We start from the raw sequence: 27,876 nt of genomic DNA on the forward strand, positions 1-27,876 counted from the left end.
ATATGTGAAATAAAAGTGGCACAAGTTAGAAAAAGTGTTGTAAATATTTAATGTGTGTATTTGTAATATTGTAATAAGATGTACATTAATAGCAGTTGAATATAACTATTTAAAGACTCGCTACTCGCTCGCCCATTGAAAGACAACCCCTCCTGCCTCCAGCTGTAATGTCGTCATGTCCCGCCCACTCCGCTGTGTCCTCCGTGTCGTCAGGCTGGAGGGGGAGGAGAGGAGGAGGAGAGGGGGACGGGTTACACCGGTACCTCACATCCCATACCGGATTTACCGGACTCCACCTGTCGCGAGCGCTGTGTTTTTTTCCGTGTCCGTATCGTAAGCGAGTCATAACCGCGCGCGCTGTGAGGCTGTGACACATGACGGCACGAGACACAGGCGCGAGACCTGGCTGTTGTTTATTTTTTTTAAGGAAAGCTGGGGAAATTAACCGACAGTTGAAATGACCGCTTAGGACACCTTTGCCTGCTTCATGTTTTGAATTGTTCCCGAGGACAGAGGAGGAAACGTCGACCGTAATTCCGGTGGATGTTTTTATCCGCAGTGCCCCAGCCGAGCAGCCAACCAGGGAGCAGAATGTCAAGACACCAGCAGCAGCAGCAGCAGCAACAGCAGCACCGGACGACGTTACGATTTACCGACAACGTGGTGGAGGTGAAAAGCAAAGTGAGTGGTGGGCTAATGGGGACTCCTCATTACAGAGATAATGAGAGGATACTGCGCTGACGGTGCACTGACAACACAGATAACCTTCCGCTGTCGTTCACATACATAGGGCGACGTGATGTCTCCCCCCTCCGCACTCTCTCCAACACACGAACGTTTGAGCGTTTCACACTGCTAATTCAGGGCGAATATTTTGTTATTGAGACACTATGGGGGACCACTGACAGGCCCATTGTAGGCTACCCAACGCCGGGCCGGTGCTGCTTTATTCCGCATCTATTCTGTCCTGTCCCCCCCAACCCCCCCCCCCCCCCGGTCAAAACACTGACTCTACTACTCAGCCTCCGCAATCTGTTACTCTCTCTGCTGTTTCCCCATACGTCCCTGCACTTCCATCCAATTACTGCTTTCTAACTAGACTCAAACAAACGCAGTTACCTTAATTAGTAGTACATCTTTTTGGTAAATCAGAATCCTTATCAGGTTTATTGCAAAGGTTGTGTGTGATGGTGCATACATAAGGCAAGGCATTAATTTATAGCCCAAAATACAGTGATAGGGATTAGTTTCAAGAAAGGTGCAAATATAGCTCTAAGAAAAACTATTTAGAAGACAACAAATAGAAATACATGTTTAGAAGACATATATAGCTATAACCAAAAAGTATGCAGTAAACAAAAATACAACATGAAGAATACAATATGTGCTGTACCAGAAACGAAATGTGCAAAATATACAAAATAAATTGTGTACAATATAAATTAGTGGTAGTCTATTAGATTAGGTTTATTTCTGTTTCTATTGAGTCATATCCACAAATTGAGGACATTTGTATTATTACAGAGACAGAGCACTTTGCTGATAGTACTGCGTCAAATAGTTTTGATTTTCATACTATGTCATGATAATAAAATCACTCAGAGCAAAAACATATATGCACTCAGTGTTGAGGATGTTTATTTCAATATTATTCTATTTCTTTGCTTGATTTCTGTGCTGAAGTTCCATAGAGTCTCAGCCAAAGACAGCACAGACTTTGTGTCCAGTATTTTCCTCTTGTAAAGACTTATATAGAGTACTTAGAGCAATGACAGCATCAAAATGCCCATCACTTACGTGAAAGGAGGCCTTCTGTAGAACGAGCTGGTTTTGAGTCAAATATTCAAATAGCTTATTAGGAGCGAGAATAAATATGATCAACAAAGAATGCGTTACTGTATTTGTAGGTATGGAGAATAGTCCTGAACAGGCATTTGAAAGCTCCAAATCTGAATGTTAACTGTAACTTCATAACAACTTTGTCATTTCTGGCGTGAGAAATTAAAGATTTTCCTCATTTAATGACACAATAGTGATTTTCAGAACATGTATTGTCTTGCTTCAGGTCCCTTATTGAGTGCTGCAATTATATTGTTAACCACTTCTTACAGTGAGGAGCATGTCAATGTTTGCTGCAGAAAAGTGTCAAGAGACAACCTGTGTGACTAGTTGTGTGACTAAACAACGATTTGTGGAGCAGTGCTGCTCTGTAGGCAGAGTAGATCCTTTTTCTGTCATTGACATTTAAATAATGTGTTGTTTGACATGTGCCATGGCTGAAACAGGAAGTGGTATTGGAGTAAAGTTCCTCCTGACCTGTGCTCGATTTCTTCTAATGATTACCGTTGAGTTTCAGCCCAAAGTAATAAAGGTGTGTGTTTACTTTTTGAATGCGGCTGCATCAAGAGAATTCACTGAAATGATCTGATTCAGATTGTCAGAACTTGCTTTATCACCATCTGAGGGCAAGTTACTTCATCAGTACCAATTCACTCTGCATGTGACACACACAAACCTTCACACACTGTCTGTAATGACATCTTTAATACTCAACTTTTTCTCAGTGTTAGTCTCTCTGTCTTGTCACTTGATTTTCCTGCATCATTATCAGATGAAGTGTTGAGAAATGAATACAGTACATTACAATAGAAACAGTGCTTAAACCAGCTAGGAGTTCCTGTAATGAAAGATACATTCAAGTAACTGGAGCAGATTTAATCGTTAAGATTCATTTTTGCAGGCTACTCTATTACATTTCTAAGCTTAAATTAAAGATATGACACAATGTTACAGGATCAAATGCAGCTTACTTCATCATTGTCATTGCTTGCCAGTGAATCCTTTGTATTAACATGTAAATATGTAGTTTTATAAGGCTGAACACAGTGTCATTGTTTTTCTCAAGTGGAGTTAAGTGGTGACTATTTTGGTGAATACTTGGAATCAAGCCCATTTGTGTTGCAACAGTGATGGAACAAACACAGGTTTACATTGAATTGATAACACTTCAGGTCAAGTAATATGCTGAAGTCATGCAGAAATTGGAATGAAATCATTGGATGTAGGGCAGAACGTGTCCTGTCGTGGTTAAAAAGGTCTTCCTCATGCACACAGTAGTGGTAACGCTGTATGATTTTCTTACAGTTGTGCAGAAAATGGTGCTACCATGTTACTTACATTTTCAGTGATTAATCAGTATTTGATCATCAACCTGTTCCACTGGTGATTCAAACAATACTCATTTTCATCACAATCTAAATGATATAGGTTTTTATTGTAGATTAATGAAGTCTTTTTTTTAATTTGAACTGACCAAGTGTGTATTCAGTTTAGTTCAGCAATATCCCTCTTACTCTTGTTATGTAAATAAATTAACCAGCCATTATGTGATGAGCTAGACAAAAGTATTCCCAGTGTTTTTGATTGCCAGTTTCAATCTCCCTACCCAAAACCACATATTTCCTATGTGGTACAATCACACCTTGCCAAAAAATGATGAGCATGTCTTTGCTCTATAATCACATCATTGGATTGATCCTCAAAGACCTCTCTCTACTTCAATCACTAAACGCTATAAAACAGATGTATCCCTCTATCTTGGTATTTCTGGATGAGGATATTCTAGAGAGAGGTTAGTGATTTGGAAAAGAAGCTTAGAATGGAGCTGTTCAACTTAAATATTCGGAGAATACCATAAACAAGGCCTTGTACGTTTCTGAAATAATTGTGCACAAGAATGAATCAGTGATGAGGCACGCTAAATTGTGAAACACTCAGGGAGTGCACGCACTGTCCTGTTACTTGTAGGCTGTCATACATGTGGCACCTGTCCTTCCAGCTCCACAAAACAATAGACATTTCCCTACCTGGAATGAAAAAAAGCTTGGTCTTGTTAACAGCTGTCAAAGATGTTTTTGACATTCACCAAGATGAGCTGAAAACAGGTCCAACTAGACCGCAGTGCAAAAGGTCAGCCTAATAGGAATGAGTTTTACCACTTATGGAGTCTGGAAGTCAACGTTTTTTTGTATGTGTTTTGGTTGGAAGCCTGAAATAAGGTCGTCCAAGCTTAAGATTATTCCACATTTTTGTTGTAAAATATAAAATATATCAGTAAATACCCCACTGGGGAATGTCTAAAGCTTCTAAGTGTCATAAAAACAGCCTTGCTAACAAGTGTCTAAATGAGACTACTAAACATCTTCCCCCCGAACATTAGCTGCCTTTAGCTTAGCGATACAGTGTGACTAACCTAACATTCGCTTTTTATTCCTGCTGCTTGCATTTACAACTCAACTATTATAAAAGTGATTGTCCTAAACTGGTTACTAAATATCTTGTTATCTACAAACTTACAAGATCCAATGGAAAACTCCCATTTTTATTGGTCATGGGACCCTTTGCGATGCTAACTTCCGGGTCGGCCTATACAAAAAACGTCATCACTGCACCCCTCTATGCCTGGTTGAGACTACATCATTTTAAGCTGACTGTAAGATATAGGATTTTATTATAGTCATCAATTATAGCTGTGTCAAAACAAGGGACATGACGGACGTTGGTCTCCAAATAATCCTAGATCAGGTCGGGCCCGGCCCTCACTGAAATTCTCATCTATATATCACACAGCAATGAAAGCTATGCATACTGTGCAAATGATTATCGATTATAAAGGTGTAGAGGATAGCATTACAACCTGACACGTTTCACGATGACTTTGCAGACACATTGTCGTTTATGTGCCTGGAATTTTTTGTTTACCCAAGCAGAACGTTTACCATCAAACATGACTGTGTAACCATTTGGTGGTAAAGCTTCAGTGGCTTGGCTTCAGGTAACAGATCCATGCCATTTAAAGCTTTCACTGGAGTATGCTACAGTATTAATTATGGTAGCTGTAGCTGCTGAACATGTAATCCTATGCAAAGAGAAAATGTGTTCAGAATGTAAAAGATGTGGGTTGTTGAAGCTTAAGGCCATGATGTCATTCCAGAATGTCACAACAAGTATTCCACTGTAATTAAATCTGTGTGAGGTATGCGACAAGGCTCACCTAGACCGTGTTTCCTCTCTGTACACTTTGAAGACATGATGAAAAGAATGCTTTAAGACTCACTGAAAACAACAAGTCAAACAAAGCATGGTAATTACGGATCTTAAGATTAAGGCATTGAGACGCATACACACCTCACTGTGGCCTTCTCTACTGATGGAAACTGACCTCACTAAGAAGAAGGTGATTTCTAAGGTACCAGTTAAAATGCTTCAGGTGAAAACATGAGGCTGACCCTAAAATATCTGGATACTCTGAGTGAAAGCTTTGTTTGGAGTGAGGACACCTACATCTGCATGCTTTTATTATTCTTTTGAGGAAAATACAAACAGATTCCTAGAAAAGTGTCTAGTACAGAAAGGTTTTTAACATTTTTTTCCAATAGTTCATCATAAGAAAGAGGGTTGTAGGAACTAATGTTATATTTCTCAAACTAATGTAATAGCATTACCATGATAGCTAAAGATCTCTGGTTCAAGCTTAGCAAAAGCCAGGATTTGAGGAATCTCTTTGGTCCTATTTCCAAAGATTTGTGTTTTATTTACCTTAATCTTAGTATAATTTTCGCTAGAGTAAAGCAGAGTGACTTTACATTGATAGTAGATACAAAGACTCTGAGGGGACTCCAGATACATTGTGAATACTTCTATCTAAAGCAGCTTCAGTGTTATTGTGTGTTATTGAGGTCTAATGCCTTGCTCAAGGATACTTTGACAGAGAAACTGCCAGAATATTATTTTTCAGTAGAAAATAATCCCATTGAAAATAGATGGTGCGTATCAATGTGCCTGCATTGTACTTGGCACCGACTCTAAAATGAGATTTTGTTGAATTTTTAGAAACGCATAGTTAATACTGTGAGAAGGATACATGGAATTCTAATCACCTCCTTTATAGTAAGGCAGAGAAAACAGCTATTTAGCATCTTGTCAGCAACTGCCGCTTTTATGACACGTATACGCTTGACGTAGAAGCAGACATTCACTATTAGTGTATTTACTGACCTATTTTATGTCTTAGAACAAATGTTAAATGCTCTCCAGCTTGTGTAAAGCACATTTATTTCAGGCATCTAACCAACAACATGTTTTAAAAAAGGTTTGCCTTTGAGAGCTGGGAACAGAATGTGGTCAAATGGGAACACATTTTCTGGACTCATTCCTGCCCCACTTAATTATTACATTGTCATTTCAAAGTACGTGTCTGACAGTTCCTCCATCCTGATAGCTGCAAGACACACATTTAGACCAGTTTGTTTACTTTAAACAGCAAATATCTCTTTTGTCTCAACTGTCTGTGTTTTAAATTACATTGATCATCAACTAAACTGCTGAGGGGAAAACACCATCTGATGTTTGTGTTTGTTCTCTTCCTCAGTTTGAAGCAGAGTACCGTCGCTTCGCTCTGAAGAGGAACGGCCCGGGTGGCTTTACGGAGTTCTACCGCCTCCTCCAAACCATCCACCGCATCCCTGGTGTGGACGTGCTGCTGGGATATGCCGACGTCCAAGGAGACCTCCTTCCAATCAACAATGATGACAACTTCTACAAAGCTGTGTCGTTAGCCAATCCCCTGCTCCGGATTATCATAACCAAGAGAGGTAAGACCATTTGGGAGGGACTGAGGGATGACATGGAGAAGATATGTATCGGAACCCCGGCATTTCTTTGTAGTAACCACTCGCAGGAGCTCTCTGAGAATGAATGAGGATTGTTTTAGATGTGTGAGAGCCAGAGGCTGTGCACAGCTGCAGGGAAGGTCCTTGTTCTCCACATCAAACATTTTTTATTCGCTTTACACAGCACCACCTGAAGATCCTCCGCCTGCCTGCTTCTCATTTCTATTTCATGTATTCTTCCTCTGGGTAGGCCATGTTGTGTGAAGTTTTTTCTACTTCATTAGACACGGCTGTCTAGGAAAGCAAAGAGCGATTGAATAGAGACTCTTAGATATTGCAAACACATCCATTCAGATTGTTTCACCGTGTCAGGAGTAGAAGTTCCTACTCTCCTGGGACTTCATTTTCTCTTGGTAGTACTAATGCTTTCTCAGTTGGTTGCACCAGGACATCATTTGATTACATCCTTTTTTGCTTAAGCATCACCAGTGGTGGAAAGTAAGTACATTTACTGGAGTACATCTACTCTAGTTTAAAAGGATTTTGAGGTACTTTTCACTTCTAAAGTAGCTAGCTTTGAGAGCTCTATCTTTTTTGTTTTTGTCATAAAATCTACCTGTTTCTACTCCACTTGTAACATGGGTAACAGTATGTGATCTGTTCAGTCACAGCAGAGGCACACAATGCAGTAATGAACATGAAAATGAACAGAATATGTCCTCTTTAATTCCATATTAAACAAATTTGTCTTGGATTATTAACCATTTCCACAAAAATACTGATACAGTGACCTTCTTTTTTTACGTGCAGTGTAAGTCCAGTCCAGAAAGGGTCTTTATTGTTTGAGTTTTTATAGCTGTGTTGGTGTTAATGACTTTTGCTCAGCGCAGTGGAACTGAAAAAGTTGAAAATAATTGTACTCTGATCTGATCGATCACTTATTTATCAGTCTACTTATCCAACCAAGGCAAGAGTGAAGTTGTGTTTTACTGTAATATGTACAGTTATTCTATTGTATTCTAAACAAAATATAACCTAAAGCACAATGAGAAAGAGATGTTAAAGTACATTTGAACTGTCTGTGCAAATCATAATGTCAGCTGAACATGTTATTTACCACTTGGACATACTGTGTTGTGGATTAGATAAAGAGTTCATATCTAGCTGAATTCTGTAAGTGCACATGCCATTATGTATTATCTGAGTGCTAATTGTTTGATGTACTGACTCGCTGTGTCTGTATCTTGCATAATTCATGATGTAATGATGCTAATCTCCTGATTAGCGAGGCGCTATTGTTGCCACAGACTCACAGCTGCTAGTTTAATAAGATTAACTCAGCAGTCAGGGAGAGGGAAGGAGAGGAGGAGAGTTAGGGGAAAGTGAGATATTTAACAAAGAGGACAAGAAGACATCAACTTATATGTTTTTTTAACATTGTGTAAAGCAGGGTGATATATTTATTCTGCTAACCCTAATACCAAAGAGGGATGTTTCAGGAGTTCATCAAATCCTAATCTTAAACACACAAGTTGCATTAGGAAAAATGGGGTAATTTAATCTCCAGTGTGCATTAGCCTGTACGTCATTACTGAGGATTAGGGCATGATTTAGCCAACTAAAAATCTACTCACCTAATCAGGTAATCTTTCACCCCCGAAGTGTAATCCTGTTTATATGACACGTCCACGTGAAGGGAGACACTCAAACAGCTGGTAGAGTTCAGGCTCAGGTGGTTCTCTCTTGGTTTGGGAAGAGAATGATTGAGAGAACAGGTTGTGCTACATTTAGATCTATCAATTATTTTAGTCTTTGCCCCAAGTGGCTTATTGTAGTTTTCACTTCCGACACACATTTCCCAAAAAGCACGGATGGAGGAGTTGTATAATATAGCCAAGAAAACAATTTATTTAACAATAAACTCTGGTTTACAGAAAATACAACAAAACCCAAATATAACTTCATTAGTAAATGCAATCTATTGTCAAATGATGTGTCAAATAATACGTATAAACATTCAACCAATTTTATGTTTGGAAAACTGTAGTGTTCTCGCCAACCATCTCGAGGACATCTGTCTATTTAAAAACTATCAGACCCGCCCAAAACAGGTGGAGCTTGACATCGCTGATTTACGAAAAAGGTGTATATCATCAAAATATATTAACATAAATAGCTTAACATTTCTATACTCTAATATCGTAAATCATAATAAATCATGTATTTAACTAAGTTTGAGATCAACAATCATAAATGGCATTAAAAGCGTTGTGTGTGTATGTGAGTTTATGTATGTCCTCACAACATGCTCTGGGATCATGGTCCTCATGATTGCAGCAAAGTGTGTGTGTGTGTGTGTGTGTGTGTGTGTGTGTGTGTGTGTGTGTGTTTGCGTGCGTGCGTGTGTGAGTGAGTGAAAGCAGCCCATATGGTGCTGTAAGCCATTAGCTGCTGAGTGGGATCATCTTACTTTAAAAGACTTCATCAATCATATCAGCTCCACACACTGACAGCACTGTGTGTGTGTGTGTGTGTGTGTGTGTGTGTGTGTGTGTGTGTGTGTGTGTGTGTGTGTGTGTGTGTGTGTGTGTGTGTGTGTGTGTGTGTGTGTGTGTGTGTGTGTGTGTGTGTGTGTGTGTGTGTGTGTGTGTGTGTGTGTGTGTGTGTGTGTGTGTGTGTGTGTGATGAGGTCTGAAAGCATTACATAGAGGAGCTTGATGGTCTGATACAGTAAATGAATTACGCGTATCTGCATCAGTAATGCAGCAGTAGCCTCTCATCCAGGTTACCATGGTAACAGTTTGAAGGAATACAACGGTGGTTTTGCAACTGTTGTTGTACTGTAGTAATATCACCGTGGCTTATACTTTAGAAGTAGCTACTACATTGTGAGCTGTGGGAACAATTATGTTTTATCAGTACAGTAGTTCACAAAATAGCCACAGATATTCATTAAACATGCCCTATTATGCTTTTTGGGCTTCTATTGGCTAGCGCTCCAACGAATGGTACATGAAAGGTTAAAGGGTGGGACCTCTCTAAGCGGTTGACCAATCACAACAGAGCTGGCCAGCTAACCAATCAGAGCGGACTGGGCTCTGGTTTCAGACAGAGGGTGAAAAGAGGTGCTGCAGCACAGGCAGTATGAGAAAAATAAAGAGCTTTTTAAACATTAAAGCATGGAGACATGTCCCAGTAGAGACAGGAAATACTAATATGAACCTGAAAATGAGCAGAATAGGACCCCTTTCAAAACATTGTACTTTACTATAAACTGTCTGAGAGATTTAAATGACATGACTTAAAATGTGTAAAATGATTAGGGCTGTGGTAATGACATTATTATTCATTAAAGTAAAATCATTGTCCTGGATACCTCCATAGGCTATTTGTAATGTTAGGACCTAAAAACTATCCATCCATGATATGATATGCCTGGTAGACTTTCTCTGGGTAGCCTACAGTTTTCAGCGTGTGGAGTGTGTGTGGAAATGAGCAGGTGGAGGGAGGGAAGGGAAAACAGAGTAAGGGATGAAAGAAATTGGCCTTATCTTCTCCCTGCCAGAGGGTGCCACAGAAATGACTTTCCAGAAATAAACACACAATACTGCCACAGTTGCAGACAGGCTTGCTTCTATAGATAGAAATATATTTCTATAATGTTCTCGCTGTGAGTGGCAAAGCTCCTCCAGTCCTGTGAAATCTCAGAGCCGCGGATGGAGCTGGCTTTAGACGTCTGAAAATATCTGTGTATAACATGATGAGAGGAGGAGGAAATGAAATATTAATGCACAGGCAGGGAGATGCAGGGATGTAGAGAAGGCGAGAGAGAGATGGTGAGAATCCGAGAGCTGCAGAGGAAGAGGCTTCCTGTCAGCCTTCGGTCCTGATACCCCGCCGTCACCGTCACTAATTGAAATGAGTCATTTGGAATAAATGAGTCCAGTAGGACTTGTAACATAAGGAAGAAAGTCAATGTTGTTGGTGGGGCTCTGCAACTGCTGACACCAAATGTGCACACTGCTCTCACTGGGAAAAATAAAGAGGAGGAGAGAAAGTAGAGGATCTGATGCTAAGAAACTTTAATTTGTTTTGGTACGATCCAAGTACAGAAACTAACAAAAGCAACAGTGCTAATGACAGTATCATGTCATTTTCTTTCCTTGTTGCAAGTAAAAAAAGTTCCCGCCAAAATACATTTTACAGATGTAATATCTTTCTAATTCACCTTCACCCAAGATCTATTTTTACTCAATAGAGCTTTAACAAAACATAAGATAACATAGAACCTAACTCTGTCTGACTGTGCTGTCCATGGGATGCTAACAGCTAATAGCTAACAGCTAAGGCTTGTTTTGGTACAATACAAGTACAAAAACTAACAAAAACAACACTTTATTTGTGACATCTGTGCTAATGAATAAGCATGTAAAATAATAATACTTTTAAAGATTGGAATAATTCATGATGGGCGGCAGGAACAATTATTTTCTTGATTAAAAGATTATTCGTTTCGGCTATAAAAGGTCACACATTTGAATAAAAAAAGAAGGATGGATTTAATAATTGAAATTTGAAGAAGCAGAATTCCCCTCAAACAGTCTAAAACTCAAATATAATTCTTCTCTGTCACAAACAATACAGGGAGACATCAAACAAGAATCTATTTGGCTTTTCTGCCCAAAACATGTAAAAAATGATGAACTGAGTAAAACTGCTGCTGATTAAATGTTTGCTGATAGATACATTCATTCCTCTGTTTCCCTGAAGCATGTATCAATGAACAGTCTTTTGCAGAGGCTTTTGGCAGCGAGGGCACAAAACAACGTCAAAACAACATCTACATCCAGCATGACAGCACACAGCGAAACACAACATATGAGCTTTCAGCTTTGAGTCGGATAGTTTTGTATCAGATCAGAAGTAAAGTTATACTACTGTCAATAATGCTGTCGGTTTTAGGGATGTCGTAATAGTAAAAAAAGACAAAGTTAAAGCAGATTTACTTCAACAGACACTACCTTACCATATGTCATTTTGTTTCCTCGTTGCAAATAGAAAATATAAATGTTCCAAATCCCTGCCAAAGTAATTGTACAACATTTGAGTTAAACATCTCTCCTCGTGTCAATTTCAACACAGATGTGATGATCATATTGTAGCATCATCAGTGATTCACACAAACAGAGGTTGCTGTTGTAATGTTATGGTCAGGACAGAAAGATTTGAACAGTTCTTCACAGTTTAAACATTTCTGACTAGACCTGTTGTGGTATCGAGAACACAGGATGTTTGTTATTTGTGTGTGTCAATTGACCTTTTCCCAAAAGTATTTGTAACCTTAACTGAACCTGTAACACTGGTTAAGTATATTCTAATTCAGTGGGCTAATTCAACTCAGGCCTATAACACACACTTGTCAGGTACCCTGCTACAATCCAACTTGTCATCCTGTCAGTGCCTTAGCAGAAAATGTATACGTATACGCGCAAATTATTAAATGAGATATATCCTTTAGCCTCTATCAAATGATACTTTTTGACCTTCCAACTGAGCCACTTTGGGGCTCCGTCACCACTGCGGTGGACCCAGGTTCAACGTTGGGACCAGGCACATGAGTCACCCCCCCTTTCAAATCTCTCTCTATAGATTTTAAGGGCCAAACCAAATGTACTGTAGCTCAATGAACAACACTGAACAGGCTTTATAAAAGTATGTTAACCAGGAGGAACAAAAGTACAACATTATCTCTTAAAGGGAAATAAGAAATTCTATTACACTGTTGTTGTTTTTGTTCTTGTTGTGGTGAATAGACGTGGTGAATAGACGGTAAGGATTAATACCTCAAAGCCTCACAGCATGAGGTGTGCACTTTGGGTCATGTCGTGCCCTGTCTGTCTCTCTCTGTTTTACACAAGCCCATATGGCAGCCTATTGGCTCCAGATGGTGGGCACTACAGGGTGAGGTTACTGTTACACACACACATACACACACACACACACACACACACACACACACACACACACACACACACACACACACACACACACACACACACACACACACACACACACACACACACACACTCATGCATAGTATGACAGCTGCAGATCTCAGACATATGATGCATTTGGGACAGACAAACATGATCCAAATGAATATTTTATGAATGATTATCTATTAGTCTGCACCCATTGTTACAGTCACTCCCTAAATCCCTCTCCAAGCAGCAGGAGCCAGCCTAACTAAAGAAGTAGTCATTCTCACTTTCATACAGATCAGCTGACCACTATAAAACCCAGGAGTTTAATATCAGTTATTCCCATACCCTGTTCTTAAATAAATTGCAATGTAATTTATGGTCTCAACGTACAATCCAGTAAGGTAGAAGTGAGTGCAGTCACAGTGTATGTCAGATATAGGTCAGACAGTCTGTCAGTGTATAATCCAGCCAGTAGTTATTATTGGTAGTACTTATTTATTGTTCTCACCGTCAGCCAGAGAAGAATGGCCTTCATACCAATAAACCAAGCACCGACAGTTATACCATAGAAACATCTCATTATGTTTTCTTTAATATCCTTTTCACGCTGAGACTTTGACAAGCTTTATTTATATTTTGAATATATATTATTATTCTTTCTCAAAAAGTCAGGTTAAAACTAATTGATTCACTTAGAGACGGAACAACACACACATACAATCTATAAACATACAATATGGAGTTTCACATTAGCCCACATGGAGCGACTTGTGCTGGCAGACCCTAACCCTTTTTGATCCAATAGAGTTGTGCAGTGATGTCTGCTTTTATGATACATACACAAACACGTTTGATATGTCTTAGATCAAAGCGTGGTTATCTCTAAAGCTTGTGTTAACCGCTGACCTTAACTCGTTCAAAAAGACACTACTATGTCATTTGTGTCCTTGTTGCAAATAAAAAATACAACTAAAATACAATATTACAATTATAATTTACCTTCACCCAAGGTGTGTTTTTACTCAATAGAGGTTTAATACATCATAAGATAACATAGAACCTCATTCTGGCTCTGTTAATGCCGGACTGTGCTGTCCATGGGATGCTAACCGCTAATATCTAACAACTAAGGCTAAACATCTCTCCAATTCTTGAAGGCAGCCCCAAAAGTTAGCATCACAAGGGGTCCCTTCAGTTTCTGACCAATATGATTTCACCATTCGAATTTTGGGATATTGCAGAAAGTTAGCTCTGTGGCAAACACACATTTATCATACTTACACTTTTTGTTCAGCAGGATAACCTCCACATATTAATGCCACGTTAAGGATTTGTTAAGCTTAAACGCAAGAAATTAGTTAGTTAAAAGCTAGCGTTAGTATATAATGGAACTACATCACGGTCGCATGACTTCACATCATCACCGCTAAGCTAAAGGAAGCTAATGTTCAGATTGATGACTTTTAGTAGCCATGTTTAGTCACTTGTTAGCAACCGCTGTATTATGGCACATTGAAGATTCAGACATTCACCAGTGGGATATTTACTGATGCATTTTATGTTATCTTAAACAAAATGTGAAAAATCTCTTATCTTATTTTGTGTATCTCATTTGGGAACAGGAAGTGCTTTAAAGCTGACTTATTTCTGGGTTTTATGATTCCTCCAGCACTCTATATGGCGTAAGGTTTATAGTGGAAGTCACTATTCAATCACAAGGCGGACACACAGAGGCAAACAAGCATCCATTATTTTTGTGTGTGTTTGTGTGTGTGAGAGAGAAGGGGCTTAGCAGTGTCTGTGCCTTCAGGCTTTAGTCTGGCTCTTTCTACCTAGGATCTGTCCGTCAGGAAACACACACACAAACATACACACACTCTAAACGGAGACAGTGTGTATCAGAGATGTGTGTGCATATGTGCATTAGTCTTACACTGCTATCCGTTGGTCGATACTGCTACTCTGAGAGTGACCTAATGAACACACACACCCACACACACATGCAGTGAGGGAAACTGTGACAGAAAGAAAGAATGCTGTATAAGGAATGCAGCAGGTCAGGTATTTGTCTCCAGCAGAGAGGCTGTCTTCACTTGGTGTCTGTGTGTGTGAGATACTTTTTCTTGCCCTTTCTTATTTTCCTGTTGTTTTAGTCCGCCACATCGTAAAGAGCAGTATCACTATTGTGCTTTGAGCAAGCCATTCTGCCCCTTGAGTGACTAAAAAGTAATTGTAGCGGGTGTATTTACCACAACCACTAACACCATTAACAGCTTTCTTATACCTACAGGTAATCTAGCTGTGACTGCACGTACGCTAAACCTTTAAGCACTCTGTTTATATGAAAAACAGACTCACACTCTTTTACTCCGATTTATAGCATATTGGTGTGCAGCCTAATGTCCGCTCCCTTTGTTAGCTAAACATGAAAATAGGTCTTAATAAAATAGTTTTCATATAAAGGATTCTGTCTGCTCCTTAAGTCTTAACAGCGATTTAACTCGCCAAAAACAAAAAAAGGATTTCTCCTTGATCTCTCCTCTAGGTCAGTTCATTTTTTGTGTATCTACAGAGTGCGTGTCTTGTCCATCATTCCCAACATCGCATTATTCACCACGACTGCCACTCCTCTAATGTCGGAGAATTCTGACTTCTTCCTTTATCCGTCTCTTCAGTTTGTCTGTAAATGTGGAAACCTGGTATCATAGCTCGCTGCTAAAGGTCACTAGCCTGACACGTAGCATAGCTGTTAGCTCTTTCTCGTGTTGGCTAGCATCGGATACTTTTCTATTTCAGGCTGTTCTTCCGCTTCGTCTTGCTTTTTTTTCAAATGTTTCCCCCTCTCATATCTTACTTTCTTTTATTGAGTAGTTCAATTTTGTGGCTTTATTTGAACTATCCATCATACCGGAAGACTTCCCCGATAGTTAAAAGAACATTTTAACAATTCATCATGCACCTGTTTGCGGCAGTGATATGTCTTGTTATAAATGTCATCTCTAATGACTTTGTAGTAGAAATATCAAAGCCTTTCAAAGCAGGTCCCAGATATTGACGTAATAAGCCACTGAAATATCAATAATGTCATTTTATTAGCATAGTCTAATAATAGTCTAGCCAGGAAAACATGATCATTAGTAGATCCATGACGTAAGTACAGAAAGTGGTGAGGCATGTCATGATATAGAATGTGGTCGTACAAGTCCTGCTGAAAGAATGTGGTTTGTTTGTTGACGTACTGTAATAAAGTGTCATCATGGACATAAAACATACCACACACTCCTCCAGTGACAGATATTCTTATTTAACTGTTGTTGTTGATGTCCCAGAGAGGAACATATTGATTCTTGACATACCAATGTCTGTCTCTATGATTATTATGTAATTTATAAGATGTGGCCGTTACAATTTTAGATGCAAATCTTAGTTTTAGCTTGTCAAACCACCCCAAGAAAAGAAGAATACTTTTAATTCCTGTTTGAAGAAATGCTTGGTAGTTTATCTCTGTGTTCTAGAAAGTTTTCCGGCTGTTTTTAAATTTGTTTTTCTCTGTACTTCAAAATGATTTAGTGGAGATTATTTGTGACTGAGAGACGTGCTCGTGGGTAGCAGAAGCCCAGGATATAAACTGATGCTGAGTCGATCCTGGATGTTCCCTGTCTCACAGCAGTCTGCTTCCTTTTAATGAACACTGACTCACTAACAGCTCCATCAGTGCTTTTCAGGAGCTGAAACTAGGCACCCTGCACTTTAGGTCACATCCCGATCAATGACATCACAGTAGTTCCTCGCCCTCAGCTTGCACAGGCAGATTTTATTCAAATAGTTTGCAAAGGCTGGTATGCAGGCTAATAAATGACAGGTTGGTTTGTTTGCCTCTTGATTCATAGCAACACAACAACACACTGTTGCCTCTCTGCCTGGTTAGACTCTGTGTGCCTATTTTGATCGGGCAATGCAACAAAAACTACAGTGTCAGTTTTGAATAGTTAATCAGTACAATGATACAAACACACTGCTGTTGTTGTTTCAGCATGTGTGTGTTATAATGGCTAAATGCACTCAAAACACTTTTAAGCTAAAAGTGAATACTTTAAGTATTTTGATTACATTCATTTCCATTCAATTTTATAACGTATGTTTAATGTCAATACTCACATTCAATGCTATGTTTTTCCATTACGTTGACTTATGAAATAATTAAGTAACTGAGAAGCAACCATCTAACTAGCCAGCATTGTGAAGCGCAAACTAACTTCACGACCTGTAAGAACATAGACATGCAGACAATACTATTCGTCTATGTGCAGCATAAACACGTTAAAATAACTTTTCATCTTCAGTAACGTATTGTTAAGCAGCTTGAATATTAAACAATTACACTTAGCTAAAGTCCGTCCAGCGGTGGTGGGTTGAAGCGCCAAGTCTTTTTCTTCTTATTTTTGGTTTAATGTCGGTTGGCACCTAGAAAACTCAAAGTCTGCGTCCAGGGTGAGCAGTCGACGCCAGTGACGTCATGATGTTACCTTTGGGATGCACGTTACCTCCCGTTAGAGTCTGGCTTCCCTTTATGGGATCTAATAGAATAAACTGTAGTAATTGTCTTACATTCAGTTTATATTCAACATATTCACATGAGCAAATAACTTTAGATTTCAGTTGTATTTTATCTGAAAATATTGCTTCATATTTAGAGGAGGTTTCAACCCCATATTATGTATGTGGGGGACGATAGGTTGGGACGTGTCACGTGGACGGGATGTTGCCAGGAGTTCAAAGTAAAACCAGCCCACATTTCAGTTATGTGGATCAGTGTCGAGTCGTTGTAGGTTTGATCAAAGCTTCAGTGGTGTATGGAGGCCGATAGTAACCCCTGTCTGTGGTCAGATGGTGTTTGACCTCCTGGATCTTTCTTGATTAATTTAGGATCATGGGGGGGTTGTGATCTGGCCAGCACCACATTTAGAGCAGGATTAGAAGGATAGACATGTGCAGAAACCAGTTGCAAAGCGTGTGCAGAGATCAGTTTGCAGTTTACCCAACAGCAACATGTAACTGAGATTTGTTATCAGTACAATATCAGCTCTCTGCCAGAGAGCTTCAGCAAACGTGTAAGAGTATAATTAAAAACCTGTCACACTGTCAAGTGATGGGGATGGGTCATTGTCTTCTGCCTCCTAATAAAAATCAGATTTTAAACTCCATGTTTATACATTTTGGTGTAGAGCCATATATCACTGGATGATAGGATCACATCTGAGTCCCAGTAACCCCTAACCCCTTCAATCCGACCCCTATCATCCCTGTCAGTTCAGCACAGAGATGCTTCATGGTGCTCAGAGTACAATAAAGGCTGCCACTCATATGGTTCCCCACTGGTAATAATCCAATGTGTGTATGCATGCACACACTCCCAGAGGCAGCTGATACCTCATAGATAGGAGGCCAGAAAAGAATCATCTGCTGCTGAACAGCGATGAGATTATAGATGAGATTAAACGTTTAATCTGAGTCTGAACCCTCCACAGCTCGCTCACAATGGTTTCTAGAAATATTTAACAATCCTTTGCTATTAATCTTTAATCAATCTGGCGAGTTGTTACGACTACAGTAAAATGAGGAGGGAACGCCGTTTCAGAGAACAATACACTCCTTATATTGTTGTGGAAAGATGTTTAAACCTTTTAGCATCAATTACTACGGTAGAAGGGTTTGATTTTCCTCCCCCATGATATTATACTTTGCATTGTTTTCTGTAAGTCAGCCAAACCCTTTCTTACTTCAGCTAAACAGACCTTCATCAATAAACCCCCTGTTTCATAAGGTATTTACCCCACCTGTAGGTGGCGCTATGAGGCTAACAAAGTTCCACCTCTGACCCAAATAATCCGCATTAAGAAACTTTTTAGAACATACAAAATATACAAAGATAAAGGAAACACATTCAGCCATGAAAAAGGCTAAACTCATGTTTCAGTAGGACCTGTTTTCTGATCTGCTCCTGTTTTAATTCGCTGTTAATGCAAACTCAAATCTCCTATCCTGTCATTGTCTGTCTGGATAGATAATTCATTATATGGTGAATTGCAAAGTAGGTTTAAACATACGAGGACTTTGCTCTGGTTTGTAAAAGTGCGTACATAAACACAGTAACAAGAATTAGAAAGATCAATAAGGAAAACATTTAAAATATTATAAAGGAAAATGCATTCAAAAAAGAAATGTTGGAAGAAACGTAGATACACAAAAAATATACACTTAAATATATACCAATAGGACAGATATATGAAAAATACAATGTGCAGTGAAACATCATTTAAAGTGGGTATTTTGAAAGATCAGTCCTTTACAAAGGTAACTTACTATACATCAATTCTGCTCTCAGTTTATCTTTTGATGTACAATGACTTTCAGTTTGGCTTTTGTTTCTTCTACTCAAATACTGTCAATCAGTCTCAACACGTCCAGATGTTCCACATTAAAACCCTCAGTGCTTTTCAATCTGAACCAGAGAGGAAAGTATTACTCTGCTGAAGGAAGTCTAAGCATTACTGACGGAGTTAGAGCAACAGAGCAGTAGGAGCAGCTGGAGGAAATTAGTGAACAGAAACTGGGGTGCTGTGGAAATGTTCATCTTACAAAATGTACAGTTTCCCACACGAATAAATAATAATGTATTTATTTTTATCAGGCATTATTTAAAAACCATCTCATATTTTAGACTATATGGTATATCACTATTAGTTGTTGGGATTTTACCTTGAATATGGCTATTAATAGACACAATGAATCCTCATTCTATAAACCAACAAATGGTTCTTCAACAATAGTGTGATTATTTTAATAATAATGGCAGTTTTTGAATGACTAGTCCTCATGTAGTTTTATTGTAGTTGTTATAGTATTTTAAGTCTTAGAAATAAAACTTTTCACTTCCTAAAGTTCATTTTTCTTATAACTACTGTAGTTGGAATTTAAGCAGCATCCAGTTAGGTGTTTTTTTGGGGTGGGGTTAATTTCCTGTTATGTGTGGGGGGTGGGTGATTTCAGTATTGCTTAAGCTGGTCAGGCAGGAACTGATTTCAAAGGGGCCCTATATGTCCCTTTCCTTTAGTCCCTTTCAGTTTCTGTGCATGTGAATGGTGTACAAAGACTAAAATCCCAGAGGGAACACCTGAAACTAGTCCACTGGACTCCTTTGTGTACTTCTGTAACATACTGACATCATTATGTAACACTTGCGCTTCTATTGGCTAACGCTCCAACCCATTTTGTGTGATAGACTGAGGGGTGGGACATCTCTAATGGGTTGACAAATCACAACAGAGCCGGCCAGCTAGCCAATCAGAGGCTCTGGTTTCAGACAGAGAGTGAAAACAGGCAGTATGAGAAAAATAAAGAGCTTTTTGAACTTTAAAGCATGGAGACATGTCCCAGTAGAGTCACAAAATACAAATATGAACCTGAAAATGAGCCTAATATGGCCCCTTTAAGGAGTTGAAGTTGTGGAATTGGTTGTAGAAGACAGAAATATGTATTTATCATTCCATCTTTCTTGTAATCTTATATGTTTTTGGTGGTCTTGCGAAGTGCCAGATATGTCAAAATAAACAAAAGGAAGGAAGAGGAAATAGATATGTGCACATGGTGAGATAAGGACACTATGTGAACATATAAATATCACCTTGCACGTACGGTCCAGATATGAAATCTGACCCAACATAATATTTTTGGACTAAATTGTGTTAATCTTCCTCCACACAAAAAATGAGGGAAAAATATTGAAAGGTTCTGTTCCACTTGATTAGATTATGAACATAAACCTGTGAAGGCGCTCTGATGTGTGTGAACAACCTGCAGCAGTCTTTCTTTACCGTCCATCTACACACACTACACACTCATTCTGATCACCTCTGGTACTTAGATGGAGCGTTGGGCTTCAGCGGACAGAAGTGTTAAATATGCACACCACACCATACAACTATAAATACTCTATGCTACATTTTGCTTTGTCACTGTACTGAATGTATAACTCTTTAGAGACTGGGACTGTCCCAGAGCCACCGAATGGTGACAATACCTCTGGTATATATTACTGGGTAAAAAATGAATTAAACTGCGTTCATATATACTCTTACTTATTAATCTTAGGAATGTTTTACTGAACTACAATGCCCCTAATTAGGATCTCATTTTTACAAAGTCACCAAATTTGAATGAACCACAATTCTGAAAACAGAAGTGTGTTTGAAGTGTTTGAATAGGAGAATGTGTTGTCCTTTATTTAATGTTGAGAGATTAATGAAGGCAGAGGGAACCTTGGCAACATAGTTATATGGCTAAGCTCTCTGATGCAATGCACCAAGTTCCAAGGGATTTTAGTTCTGATTCATGTTCAATAAAATCCCAAAACGTTTGTGACCCAAGACCCAATGTACTCACGGCAGGCAGGTAAAACCTGAAAGAGTTTATTGAAATAATAGCGTCACAGCAGGTGAATTCCATCCAAATGACATCTCGCGTCCTCCACTATTGACCTGATGGTTGAATAGTAGCCTATATTCTATAACTCTGGATTAAATCACTGAAACACGGTTGCACAATCAAAACCGTGTTGCGATCCAAGCGGTATTGAACTGTAGTTAAAAAACTATTTTTGGTCATGCGTCCTGAACGCTACGTTAAGGCACTATCACCTGTTCTAAATAGCAAGAGAAGCACAATCATAACCTAAGCGTAGGCTACCTATGTTCATCGACATATATACAAAAAGACAATACAAAACAGCTACTGTACTTTATGCAGTTTTTTCTCAGATTTCAGTATTGGTACATGTCAATTAAAGTTCAACCACAGGATATGCAATCAAGCAATATGCTGTTAGGGTTAGGGTCCTGGATGCTAAAGTGTTAGCATGGAGTTTTTAGTCCGTAGCTAACGTTTCTATCATTTGACAACTAAGTCTTCAGTTTCTATTCCTAATATGAATTACTATTGGATGCCAAAGTGCAATGTTTAAATGTTTCTAAAGCCCATTAATAACACTCTCCACCCTTTTATTTGTTCCCTTGCAGAGGATGAACCCATAATTATTGCCACCAACTCCCTCCAGAGGCGTAAAAAGGGGCTGGGCTTAACCGGCCTGCGCACCAGCGGCTTTGACTCCACCCGATCCAAGAACAAACCGGGCCTCATGATCGGCATGCCTCAGAACTTCAGACAGATCTCTTCCATCATCGATGTGGACATCTTACCTGAGACACACCGACGCGTACGACTCCACAAGCATGGCACCCACAAACCCCTGGGCTTCTACATCCGGGACGGAGTGAGCGTGCGGGTGACACAACAGGGCGTAGAGAAGGTGAGGGAAATGTTTCACTCATTCAATCATTCAACTCTCCATGCTGACGACATTTATAATAGACGTGTTACACGTTTCTTATAGATTTGTTAAGAAATGTGTCCTAAATGTCCTTAGCATTTTAGCACATCCAAGCTCTGGTTTTTTAAAATATGTTCTTGGTTATGTTCATGATAAAAGGCCTGTGGTCCATATGACCTTATAAGATGTGCATGTTTTGTTCTAAGACATAAAATAAAATGAAATATTTCAGTACACAACCCACAGGTGAGCGTCTGAAATGTTTACATGTTTTTAAAAACGGATGTTGCTAACAAGTGCCTAAATGAGACCGCGTGAGTCACGTGATTGTCATGTACTTTGTCTATGGCCTAACATTAGCTATACGTACCTTTGGCAGTCACATTTACGCTTCAACTTTGTAACAGTAAAACAAAACGTGTAAGTATCATAAACGTGTGTTTGCTTCAGATCTTATTTTCCACAATATGTCAAAATCCAATGGGAAAATCCCAGAATTGTAAATCTGCAACATTGAGTTTTCCTTCTCTGTTCTCCTGCAGGTCCCAGGGGTGTTCATCTCTCGTCTGGTACGCGGGGGGCTCGCAGAATGCACAGGGCTGCTGGGAGTCAATGACGAGATACTCGAGGTCAACGGCATCGATGTAGCTGGGAAATCTTTAGATCAGGTAAATGCAAAATGTAGTTGAACTGGAATATGTGCCAGTGTGTGTTTATTGACATAAAACGTGTTGGATTGGAGGTGCAGTGTTGTTTTACGGAGAGACTACAGGGCTATTTGCCGCGGCACTTTGGAACGGCGTCTTGGTTTTTATATCGGTTAGGGTTAGGGTTAGGGTTAGCTGTTACAAGCTAAAAACGAACAATTCTTTCACTTCAGGTTACAGACATGATGGTGGCCAACAGTCACAACCTCATAGTGACCGTCAAACCGGCCAACCAGAAAAACAACGTGGTGCATCGTGGGAGTAGAACCTCAATGGGCAACTCTGGTTCCGTGGGCTCAGCTGGATCTGCCGGCTCCGCCCTGTCACATGACTCACCAAGCCCCGCCTCCCAGAGCAACCCCATCACAGCGAGGTAAAGCATCGAGAGGACCCCTCACACATATTGCATGTTGAATGTCTACATTTTGTTCCTGAACGTTTCACACGTTGTGCACATTTTTCTGCTTGGATGTTGACTAAGATACCATAACTTTTACAAAAAACATGAACATCTGTTGAGTAGGTAGGAGTGGGAGCATTAGACTTTACATATTTATAAGTTACTGTAAGGTGCTTCAACTAAAACTGTTTGGTTTATAACAATATTAATCATGGATTGGTTTCATTGGCTCAGTCTCCTCCAGTGTAAAGTCAGCTTAGTGCAACTCTCTTGCCAACGACAACTTAACTAAACTTCATTTTTACATACATGGAAAAATATATACGCTGCCGGTCCTAATCTGTGGAATGACCTCCCATTGCACATTAGACAAGCCCCTTCACTGCCCATTTTTAAAACTCGTCTTAAAACCCATTTCTATTCCTTGGCTTTTAACCCAGCATGAGACTATGTTTCTGTATTTGTTTGATTGGTCTTGTTGTTTTGATATTGTTATTGATTTTTTATTGTTGTTTTGATATTATTTTTGTGTTTTGTGCTACGTGTTTTTATCCATGTGCAGCACTTTGTTTCAGCTGCGGCTGTTTTTAAAGGGCTTTATACATAAAGTGGATTGATTGAAAATAAATATATACATTAACAGATGAATAAAACAGATGTTTGTCTGATGAGGTGATGGAAACTAAAACTATAGAGAATATTGGACTCGCATTCATCAAGTTAAACAAAAAGAGAATAAGAAACTAACTTTAGTGATTATTTGCTTTCTTGTTTTTTGCAACCACAGTAACACAACTTTGCAACCTAAAGATAAACAAAACCAAACTTATTTAAAGGGACAACTATATATAAACATTAAGCAGAAAAAACCCCGATATTTCTCTCATGAGGAGGTGGAGACCAAAAACAGAGCTAAAAGACAATATTTAACATGTCAACAGGAACATGTAATCCTTATTTGCCCTCTCGTTTTTTGCAACCACAGCAACAGCATTGCCGAGGGCGACAGCGATGACGACGATGACGAAGGCGACCTCATCCTAGAGAATGACAGCCTGACACCTTATGACTCCAGCCGGGTAACCAACAGCAACAACACTAACCTCAACAGAGACTCACCTAGCAACAGGCCCCTCCCACAGAGCGTTTCGTTGCCCAATAGTGTCGGGGCTTCCCTGAGCGACAGCTCCGTGTTGATGTCCAATCACAACGGAAACCCCGCCCACACATCTAGTAGCAGTCAGGAGAGCATGCGAGAGGACGGCAACATAATAACACTGTAACCATGGCAAAACTGAACGCTATTAACAGACTGAGGGGCTGTAACCATGACAACTACAGATGGCTGTGCCCCAGTCAGACTCAGCAGGAGCAGGACAGACGGCTCTGCCACATGTGGCCGAGGTTACTGTCAGGTTCATCATTTATTGATTAAATGCTATCGTGTATGAACTGATCACTGTAGACTTATAGAGAGCAACGTGATGGAACATTAAACTGCTCCTGTAAAAGCCATAAGTCGGTTTGATGTCAACACCTTAAAGAAATCATCTCTCATCCAAAATTGCTTGTGAAGTACTCGATCTGAAACATCACCATCAACTGCAGGATGTCTGACTCGTCCACCATGAAGAGAACATTATGAAGTTAAACATGAAGGGCTCTATCGTCAGCACAGCGACCAGTGCAAGCAGCGCTCGGGCAGTTTGTGTTTCCTGACGGCTGCCAAACTGGGGTTTCATTGACAAGAGCAAAATAAATATTTGCAGCAATTGCACAACAATAATGGAGTTATAATTACAAATGTAACAACCACTTGCTTTTTCAACATTGTAAAATGGAAGTTTAATGTGGATAAAGCAGGAGCAGTTATCCTGAAATGAATACACTGTAAGTCTCTGTCTTCTTCAGTTTGTGCTGTTCACAGCTGTTTTATACTGTGTGCAGAGTTTCTTCTTCGGGTCTTTCAATTCCTGCAGACACCTGAAGGCAGCAGGACGATAGATCTGCAGCCTCTAAAGGAGAAGTGCGCTCGAACTACAGCTGTTTGAGAGGCAATGATGTGATTGGCTGTGAGCATATTTATTAAGAGAGTATCACACCGTTAAATCTATATTCCACTTCAGACTGCGCATACATGAAGCAGAGATGGAGACACACACACACACACACACACACACACACACACACACACACTGATCTGCAACTCTGCACGGGTTGTTGCAATTGTAATATTAAAAGAGTGCCCAAGTTGTATTATAAAACATTAAAACTCCAAAATATATTGAAGACAGATTCAATGGGTTGAACGTTTTTCAAAGGGATTTGATGATATTTGCAATATTTTTCAAATTTGAATTTTTATAAACTAAATTAATTGAAAGATGATCAGTGTTGATCTCATTGGTTCAAGGCTTACATTTGTATATACTTTAAAAATAAATGTGTTTAAAAAGATGACATAAAACAACATTCTTTAATAAGGTTGGTCAGTTCTTTGATATTGTTAGGCTAAGATTGTTTCTCTTTGCAAATCTGGAAACGCAATCACTGTGAATCACATATCATTCAGATTTCAAAATCATCTGGTCAGCAGTTGTTCTGATAGGATGCGCATAAGATGGAAAAGATTGTTAAATAGAGGGTGTAGATACATAGTGAATATTCTTTATGGACCACACACACACACGCACAGTTAACTGTGTGTGTTTGTGAGGCCCTGTCGTTGTAGCTGGAGCTCTGGGGATATTGCCTTACAGTCAGAAATGTGGGCAAACCGCTCTGTCTGATTCACATTCTGCCTCCAATGACAGAAACATGTTTTTGTCTGACTGTCTAACTGAGTCATTGTCATGGTTTTGTTTACTGAAATAAAATCTGCTATATGATGAACAGAGGCTCATTCTCTCTGCTACGGTTTGATGCTTTAGTTTATCACCCATCAGGAATAAGAATCACAATAGCCTGGTTGAAATACGACACAGAGTGTTCTTGTGTTTAGTGACCTCAGACAGTGCCCTGGGGAGGCTGCAGGAAAACCCCGCTTTTGTTCTATCTCGAGCGCAATTTAAGCAAAACTTTGACATTGAAGCCATTATTTACATTGAGAGAACTAAAACTCACTTTAAAGCAATCTTTATAGTCAGTAGTTATAATTCTAACATGACAGGTTTGTTGTCTTGTTCACTGATAGTTGTTCCCTCTAGTTCTAGAAACAATTGACCAATCAAGGATTGGTAGGTGGGATCACAAGTGTACGTCATAGTCGACATCGAGTAGGGCAGGAATGAATCTTTAAACCCATACATTTCAATTAAAAAGTTAGCATTCTGTCACTGCTTCTGGTTTCCTCATCTCTAAGTCAATTCTTTATTTGAGCGTGTTTACAGTTAGTTAGTGATGCGTGAGCGTTGTAGTTCTGGTGATTGCGTCTACGCTTCAAAAATCATAATGTTTTGTTCATATGTGGAGATTATCCTGCTATACGAAACGAGTAAGTATCATAATTGGTATTTGCCGATTATTTTCTAATATCCAATAGGAAAACCCCATTGCTTTTTGAGGAAGGAGCTAACTTCTGGGCTAATGTAAGACTCTCTAGCTTCGTATGTGAAACAAAGTGAGAGGAAAATGGCAGCAGAAATGGTGACAAGCAACATATTTCTTTTATGATCAGTTACGGCAGAGACATTTCGGACACGCTGTTATTACAGAAAGGTCATTGTGTTCCTCCCACAGGAAACAAGAGTTCATTTCAAGTCTCACAACCTAATCAAAGCATCATGATAAGCTCTCTAAGCCCTAACATGAAACATGGGAATGTGTGGGTGTGGACACACACACACACACACACACACACACACACACACACACACACACACACACACACACACACACACACACACACACACACACACAAAAGTGCTGTTAAAAGTACATTTACGATAAAGAAACACGGGAGATTAAGAAGTTTGTATGTAAGATTACATTTTTTGATATGTGTAAAATAAGGAGAGTATTTTTATTATTCTTGTACTTTTAAAATTATATATGACAGAAGCTGAATGTGTGTACGCTATGTTAACGGGCACACAGTGTTCTGTTTCTGTTTTGAGGTTAATGAAAGGATGTCTTTACCACAGACTGGTATATCTAAGGGTAGGTTCAACTGAATTTGAAATGGATGCATGCCTCCAATGTTCATGTTAATGATGGAAATCCTGGAATATTCCTCAGAATTCTTGGAAGATCCCCCTGTTCTTGGAAGAACCATTTCAAGCTTCATATGTTATTTGCTTGTCATGGCGTAAAACTTAACTCACAATTGTATAGATCATTTAGCCTGTTGTTGTGTGATTGACATATGTATATCTAAGCATCAGGAATAATGGCGACGCAGTGAACTATTGATAGTCATGTGAAGATAAACTGAGCAACCATTACAAAACTCAACAGGAGTGAGGCAGTGCAGGGCAATATTATGAACTACAAATGTGTTTAGCAATGTGCCAACTTTGTGTAACAAAATACAATTTAAAATGAGATGACCAGAAACCATCGTCCTGTCATATTTCAGTTGTTAGTGTGCGCCTTACATGGGTTAAATACAGGTTATTAAACCTGTATGTGAAATGATTACAAGCTAGTGAGAGGGTGGGGGGCTCATTATTTGACATGAGTTTAAAGAAACAGTCCAATATTCTTGCCCAGAGTCAGGGGAAGAGAATAA

The 27,876-nt window shown here is 39.3% G+C and overlaps 1 protein-coding gene across 1 annotated transcript; it reads left to right on the plus strand.

The window, feature by feature from the left end:
• Window positions 1–284: 284 nt before the first annotated feature.
• Window positions 285–26,039, plus strand: pard6a (par-6 family cell polarity regulator alpha). Its single transcript, XM_063874453.1, has 6 exons — window positions 285–681; window positions 6,431–6,653; window positions 21,730–22,019; window positions 22,583–22,708; window positions 22,921–23,120; window positions 24,133–26,039. The coding sequence occupies exons 1-6, from the start codon at window positions 544–546 to the stop codon at window positions 24,428–24,430; spliced, it is 1,275 nt and encodes a 424-aa protein (XP_063730523.1). The 5' UTR covers window positions 285–543; the 3' UTR covers window positions 24,431–26,039.
• Window positions 26,040–27,876: the final 1,837 nt, after the last annotated feature.

Source organism: Eleginops maclovinus, chromosome 2 (genome assembly GCF_036324505.1).
Source record: "Eleginops maclovinus isolate JMC-PN-2008 ecotype Puerto Natales chromosome 2, JC_Emac_rtc_rv5, whole genome shotgun sequence".
Taxonomy (NCBI): Eukaryota; Metazoa; Chordata; class Actinopteri; order Perciformes; family Eleginopidae; genus Eleginops; species Eleginops maclovinus.